Source organism: Brassica napus, chromosome C4 (assembly GCF_020379485.1).
Source record: "Brassica napus cultivar Da-Ae chromosome C4, Da-Ae, whole genome shotgun sequence".
NCBI classification, from domain to species: Eukaryota; Viridiplantae; Streptophyta; class Magnoliopsida; order Brassicales; family Brassicaceae; genus Brassica; species Brassica napus.
In genome coordinates, this window is record NC_063447.1 from 47,368,496 (window position 1) to 47,376,639 (window position 8,144).

General features: G+C 44.3%; 1 protein-coding gene across 1 annotated transcript; it reads right to left on the bottom strand.

Moving 5' to 3' along the window:
- Window positions 1-7,133: 7,133 nt before the first annotated feature.
- Window positions 7,134-8,144, bottom strand: LOC125586124. The gene has a single exon (XM_048755940.1). The coding sequence runs from the start codon at window positions 8,142-8,144 to the stop codon at window positions 7,134-7,136; it is 1,011 nt and encodes a 336-aa protein (XP_048611897.1).

An 8,144-nucleotide genomic window follows, 5' to 3' on the forward strand; every position in this document is an offset into this window, starting at 1 on the left:
GATTTGGGTTTAATGAGAAAATGATCGGTTAGTTATGGAACCAGCCATGCAATGATAGATCCTTGTGTTAGGTTATCGGATCATATGCTTGTGTATTGTGAAATGTTTGTCACTTATGATTATTGATCATAAGGAATGTTAGTTATCAACCTTGGGTTGGTAAGCTATGTGCAAAGCATTGGCTATGTTTTGGAGCAGGTTTGCTTGCGGTCGAAATTGCACCTGAGGGCATATTGGGGTCAGATCCTTGTGTTAGGATATCTGATCATATGTTTGTGTGCTGGAACATATTGTCACTTATGATATTGATCATAAGGAATTGCTGGTTATCAACCTTGGTGTTGGTAAGGCAGGCCGTGTGTGATCTGATCATGGGTAAGGATGGACGACCTGATCCTTGGATGATGGATCGAGGTGTCTGATCTGATTGATCAAAGGATGCACCGGTGGTAAGAGCAACACTAATCAGGTTCAGTGGGACATGGTTCCATGACTGATTAGGAAGTATGAAGACTCATCAGTTCTGAGTCATGTGGGGTGGCTGGTTGATTGACTCAGGATCTGATGGGCATTGTTAGTCCATGAGCTGGACTTGGTATCATAAGTTGAAGACTTCTCAAGGGTTACTTATGTCTGTGGGGATGGTTGGCTGAATGACTAAGTACCCAAGGGAAGAGTTTATGCAGGTATAAGGGAGTTGGACGAGTGGACGGGGAGCTGGGCAAGGCTACCTCGCAGCTCGATCAGCTGGTTTATGAGTTCATTCAGCTAGTGTAGCTGGGCCGATGAGCTAACAAGCTCTGTGGATGTGGCAAAGGTATGATCTAGCAATGTTGCATAGATTTAGTTAGAATGGTTAGGGGAATGGAACCTCTGATTGTATGACTTGGTCTAGGCTCAGGATCGACCTTGGAGCTAGTTGGCAGTTGTGGTTACTGACCAGTAGCTGAGGTGATCTGACCAGACAAGTGTTAGATTGGATTTAGTCCAATGGATGATAGATGTTATTCCGCTGTGCATAAGTTGAAATGATCTAAGCTAGGGAATGACTAAGGTAGTCTTGAGCTAAGATCTGAATTAGCCCTCGCCAATGGGCGATATTTTAAATAAAGGGCAAAATTTTTAGAGGTTCGGTCCGGGTATGGACTGAGCGACGTGAGGCATCGACCGCGGCCTAGTCGGCCGGGATCGGGTCTTACACACTCTGTACCCTCCGCAAATCCACGGCCTAGTGCAGAAATCTCTGCACCCCGCAATCTCAAACAAGGCGGCCTAGTACAAACGTCTTTGTACCCCGCAAATCCCACGGCCTAGCACAGATATCTCTGTACCCAGCAATCTCAAAAAATGCAGCCTAGTACAAACGTCTTTGTACCCCGCAAATCCCACGGCCTAGCGCAGACATTTCTGCGCCCCGCAATCTCAACACCTGGACTCAAATATATATATATAACAGTGCTTAACATCAATCAATTCAATCAACCGTTGAATCCTCTATTATCCTATTTCCAGTTTAACAATTAATATCAATAATGAGCAAGCAAGACTCTCAAACAGACTCGATTCAAAGAGACGGATCCATGTTTCGAAACTAAACTTTCCATAATGGTAGTACTAAACTAGCTCGGGAATTAACGGAGTAGCCCTCACCTTAGTAATGAACAGAAGTGGTATATATAACCTCCAGCTGCTCAAATGGACTCCAAATCTGAAATCAGATCGAAATTTCGAGTCAGAACGCCTTTCGAACGGTTTAAAACGGATATTTACGGAAAAGTCAACCCGCTGGTCAAAGATTAATTATTTAATTAATTAATTAATTAATTAATTAATCCGGTTTTTCCTAACCGATTTTCAATTGATTTTAACCGGCCGGTTTAACCTAACCGACTTGAAATCAATTTAAACCGGCTAACCGATCGGTTAACCGAGTCAACCGAGTTGGCTCGCTGAGTTGACTCGGCCGAGTTGACCGAGTCACCGACGAGTCACCGGTGTCGGTCACCGGCGGAGCTTACCGGCGGCGAAGGCGGCGTGACGGCGGAGGCGATTTCCGGCGGTGGCGCGTGGATGACATGCGCACAGTCGGTGAAACTTGTGGGGGCTCGTACGGCTTCGTCCGGACTCTGATTGAGGCGTTTTTGGTGGCTACGGATTCGTCTCGACGAGAAAAACACGATGATAGTCTTGGATTCACGAGATTCATCACGGTTAGAAAGTTATTGTCGATTTACTGAAATGGCCGAAACTTAACTCAAAAACATGGCGGTTTCCGATTACCTTTGGCTGCGGATGATGGTGGTGACGAGCTTGATGACGTCCTGGCGTGTGGTGGCTCCGGCGACAAGTTCAGGTGAGCTTTCTCCCTTCTTCTTATTTTTCTCTCTCTCTCTCTCTTTCTTAATTTGTGAATTATAGAAGATGGAGATGGTGGGAAAGAAGGTGGAGATGGTGGAAAAGAAGGTGAAAATGGTGGGGTTGGGGAAAGAAGTGGAGATGGTGGGATTGGGTCATTACAAAATTTTTCAACATGTGTCTTGAAGTATCCATAGATAGAGTATGTTGTAATGTTAAAGACTGTGTTGTGTGTTACTGGTTTTGTTAGGGCTGGATATAGTTGCTTTTTGTATTTGTTATTCAGTATCTTTGACTCATAAAACCAGGTAATAGTCTCGACTAAATCGAGTATCAAATAATTTGTTATAAATTTTTTTTTTTGGTTTAATGTTATAAATAACTTGCATATAGAATACGTATCAAATATTAAAATTGTAATTATTTGGCGCTGTCTTGCTACATGTTTTTACTCAAAAACATTTTCTAAATTACGATAAAATATTTTATTAATGCCACAAGTAAATTAGTTAAATGATATATTTGTCTAGTGTTTTGGAGTTTTGTTTTGATACATGTTAGATGTGGGACAGGAAAGTTTTTTCCTTCTCCACATCAACTAAAACATTTTTTTTTAGGTATACGGGAGAATGACTCTCAATTTATTTTTTTTTAAAATCCAAACTTCAGCTTACAAGATGAGTTTGTCGTGGCCGCAACGGTCCAGCAACATCCCCATGATCTAAAACAGCGACCTCAATCGGTGCCACAACAAAACTATGAAAACCAAACGGAAGAGAAAATGCAAGGTTAGCCAAACCACCAGCTAAGCGGTTTGCTTCCCTATACACATGAACGAATCGGACCAGCCAGTCCCTTGTCAAGAAGTCATGGCACAAGCGTACCAGGAAAGACAGCGGATGAGTATCCCTAATCCCTATCGTAAGAAACTCCATCACCATCATAGAATCGACCTCTACCTCCAGCCTTCTCTCCCCTTTCTCCCAAGCAAGCACTAAATCATAGTACACACCCCATAACTCCGCTAATGGTGCCATACAACTACCTATATTAATCGCAAAACCACTGCACCACTCGCCTTCTCCGTTTCGTAGTGCTCCCCCTGCAGCCGCCGGCCCCGGGTTCCCATGTGATGCCCCGTCCGTGTTCAGTTTCATCCACCCCACACAAGGTGGCTTCCATCCCACCATTATCTCAACCATATGTCTCTCCTTTATGTGAGTATTCTCTACTCTATTCGCTGCTATAACTCCCTTAGCCAAGTCATGTAAGAACTTGACTCTATCTCTCCACAGTCGGGTATCACCAAATACATTTCCACATCTCCACTTCCATCCCCACCACAGAGTCAAAGCGAATATTGTAGCCCACGGAATACCACCACCTGCATTGTTGTCACATAGGTTCTTATATAACCATTCCAGTAACTGCATTCTGAAGAAAGCATCCGTTCTCGTTCTCGGAACAAATCTCTCCCATATACTTTTTATCGCAGGACAATCACGTAACACATGTATTATAGTCTCAATTCCTCCTCTGCAGACCTGGCATAAGTCAGTCCCACTCAAGTGCCTTCTATGTCTCTCTGCATTCGTCATGATTGCTTGGTTTGCCACTAGCCAGAGGAACATTCGAACTCTCTCAGGTGCTACAACGCGCCACATAGATCGAAAGAAACTCCCCATCTACGGTCTTGGATTCTCATCTCTTGTAAGCAAGGCGTATGCAGACTTCACCGTAAACTGCCCATTCGGAGTCTGCCCCCATGCCAAACGGTCCTTTGCTCCAGTAACAGTATCCAATACTACTGCCATAAGCTCTAGTCTTCTTTCAGTTGTTACCAACGGGGTAATTCTATCAAAATCCCAACCTCCACCTTCCCCCCACATATCACTAACTGTTATATCTTCATATCCTTCTGGAAGCCCTACAATCACTTCAGTCATGAGTGGTTGGCCTGCTATCCAACTATCCGTCCAGAACCTGATATTTCTCCCATTACCAGTGACCCACCTATGGCCCACAAGAACCACTTCTCTTATCCCCATTACCACACTTTTCCATGTTGACGAGCTAGAGCTACTCCCTACCATCCAATCTGTGTCATGTATGTCCCCCACACCGTACTTACTTCGTAAAACTTTGGCCCATAAGCTCTTAGTATCGTGTAACAGATGTCATCCCACTTTAGCTAACAAGGCTTTGTTCATCTCTCTCGACACCCTGATCTCCAAACCTCTGGCCGCCTTCGGTTTGCATATTTTATCCCAGGAGACTAAGTGTTGTCCACTTCCCCACACAAAGCTCCTCGCTAGGCTATCAAGCTTCTCCAGTATACCCACTGGCATGCTAATCGTACTCATCGTATGCACCGGGATTGATGACAGAACCGACTTTGTCAATGTTACCCTTCCTGCAAGGCTTAATGTTTGTTTCTTCCATCCTGCTAGCCGTGAAGCTACTTTCTCCAGTACCTCCCCAAAAGTATCTTTATTAATTCTTTTCTGTAGTATTGACATCCCCAAGTATTTTCCCAGCTCCTTTGTTGATGCAATACCAGAAAATCTTTGATTTCTGGAGGCTTACTTTCTGACCAGAGGCTTTACAAAACTTCTCCAACACTTTCCTGATCACTCGAATCTGCGTCACCGATGCCTCTGCAAATAGGATTAGATCATCTGCGAAGCAAATGTGAGATAGATGTGGACCACCTCTCGACAATCTTATCGGTTTCCATCTTTTATCCTCCACTGCTTTCTCAATCAGTTGACATAATATCTCCATGCATAAGACAAACAGGTACGGGGAGAGTGGATCTCCTTGTCGCTGTCCTCTTGATGGCTTAAACGGCTCAGATTTCTCCCCATTCCACAAAATACACATTGATGGACCAGACACACATTCCATAATCCTCTTGACCCAATTCTCAGACAAACCAGCAGCCCTTAGTGTATCTTCTAGAAAATCCCAACGCAGCCTATCATATGCTTTCTCCAAATCTAGTTTCAGCAGCATCCAACCCTTGCGGCCTTGCTTCTTTTTCATCGAATGAACAGCTTCCTGAACCACAACAATGTTATCCGCACTCAATCTACCCGGGATGAAACTAGACTGAGCATGACCAATCAGTTTAGGCATAATACTCTTCAGTCTCCCTACCATGGCCTTCGTGATAGTTTTAAACAACACGTTTCAGAGACTTATCGGTCGAAACTGAGTAATATACTCAGGTTTCGTCACTTTCGGAATTTGCACCACGAGTGCATAATTAGTATTCTCCGGCAACTTCTCCGTCTCAAGGAAAAGAAGGACAAACCTGATCACAGATGCACCAACTGTCTCCCAGCACCTCTGATAGAAAACTGGTTGAAACCCATCCGGACCTGGTACATTGAAGCTGCCCATAGCTCTCACCGCTTTCTCTACTTCCTCCGCAGAAAACATTTTATCAAGATCCATTTTCTCTTGTCTTGTAAGCCCCACAAATCTCCTCTCCAATAGCATTTGTATGTTTGTATCCACGTCTTCCAGAGAATATAGTTTTCCGAAATAATCTACCGCTAGCTTTTCAAGTTCTTTTGCATCAGATACCCACTGAGTTTCATCTTTCTTTAGCATCTCCACTCGATTTCTCTTTCTCCTAATGATTGTCGACATATGAAAGAACTTGGTATTTCTATCTCCATGAACACACCACTTCTCCCGCGACTTTTGGAACCAGAGCACTTCTTCTTGCTCGAGGACGATCTCAAGTTCTTTTAATAGCTCTCCCTCCTTTAACAAGATCTCATCAGAGAGGTCTTGCTCAATTTTGTCATGTATCTCTGTAATCTCCATCAACAAGTCCTCTTTCCTTCTTTGGACATTTCCGAAAACTTCTCTGTTCCACTTTCGGAGTGTCACTTCCAACCTCTGCAAAGCCTCTCTTGTATCAATATCACGATCCCATGAAGCTGTTAGCAAGTCTTGAAACTCATTATGTTGTAGCCATGCCGCCTCAAAACGAAATGGACGTCGACGTGCATCACCCTTAACCTCGGTGTGAGCTGTAGATACAAAGGAGCGTGGTCTGATGCTAAGAAAGGTAAATGCCTCACACTTGCCTCCTGCCACCTGAGTCTAGACTGGGCACAACATAATATTCTATCCAGCCTCTTCGCTACAAATGTGCTTTCAGTTTTCCCTCTTTTCCATGTGAATTGATTGCCATGAAATCCCATATCAATCAGTGACATATCATTTATCCAATCACCAAACTTTAGAGAATCCTCAGACAATCTCTCATTCCCACCACTCCTTTCATCTATCCTCACTATTGTATTAAAGTCTCCCCCAACGAACACCGGACCCTCCGCATTACGCAAAACGTCTTCTAAAGCAGCCCATAAGCCACTTCTACGGCTCGGTGAAGGAGCCGCATACACAACAATCAGATTAATCACTTTTCCTCCATTCCCGATTCGAGCATGTATAAACTGATCCGATGACTTGACCACTTCAAGCTCTCCAATCTCCTCCCTCCATAACAGCCATAAACCTCCACTCTGGCCACACGCATCCACCCGAAACGAGTTCTCAAACCCTAGACCACGACAAATCCGGCCTGCCGCTTCTCCACCAGCATGAGTTTCAAAAACAGCAAGGATATCTGTCTTGAACTTTTTCACCAAATATCTAATCGATCTTCGAAATTGGGGTTTATTTGCCCCCTGGCAATTCCATAGAATGCACTTCATCAGATCTTTATAATCAATAGATAGAATCACCGGGGCAAAATTTTATGCCACCACACTCTCCAGGACTTCTCGTCCTTGGCTCGCACTAGCTTCTGCCTCATCCAACTCCAGATTCTCCATCTCTGCAAGTTGCTTCGGAGCGTTGCTTTTATCGTACACATGCCCAGATTTCTTCTCATTTCTGTCTAACTCCCCATCTCCTGCGAAAACACCACCTGGTCGGCCGACATTTTCCTTCTCCACTCGTAGTCTCTTCCCTCTCGCCGACAGGCCACTCTCCCCACTTATTGGACCAAACACCAAACCCCGCATAGGCCCAACATTTCTCAGTTTGGTCTTAGGAGGATTTGGACCTCTCATGTTGCTAATCTTCTTATCTTTTGGACCCAATCGAGCTGGTTGTTGGTTCCTTCTGTTCTCATTCTTTCCAAACGAGAATTCCTTCCCAGTCTCTTTGCTTGCTCCTCCAGAAACTATATTAGTAGTATTCTCATTTTCTTTATTCTCTTCTCTATTCCCACTCTCCTCCACTTGTTCCTCCATATCCTCCTCCACATTCAACCCTCCAAACCTATTCGAAACCCTTATCTCCTCCGACATACTCTCTTGACGAGCCCCCCGACTTTTACTACCGATCAACGTCTTATTTCCTACCATCTCCCTACTTTCATTACTCCGCAGTGTAACTCCTCTCTGCCCATTCTGAGTTTGCCCTTTCCTCGCCTGTCTCACTGAGATAAAATTTGTATCCATACCTGCAATCTCCGTATTCTTTTGTGTCATGTCCACTGGAAGAACCGCATTTATAGGAGTTTCCTCCAGTACCTTACGTGGGCATGAATAGGCTAGATGTCCATACATACCACATGACGAGCAGATCGTCGAGATTCCTTCATATGATACGCAATACCTCTCACCATTAATCATCACTGTCCCTTTCAATGGCTTATTAAGGTTAACCTCCACACAAATTCTCGCAAATCTAGCTCTTTCGACTTTTAGCGTGGTGCAGTCAACCTTAATCGGTTTTCCTAACCCCTTGGCAATCCCCAT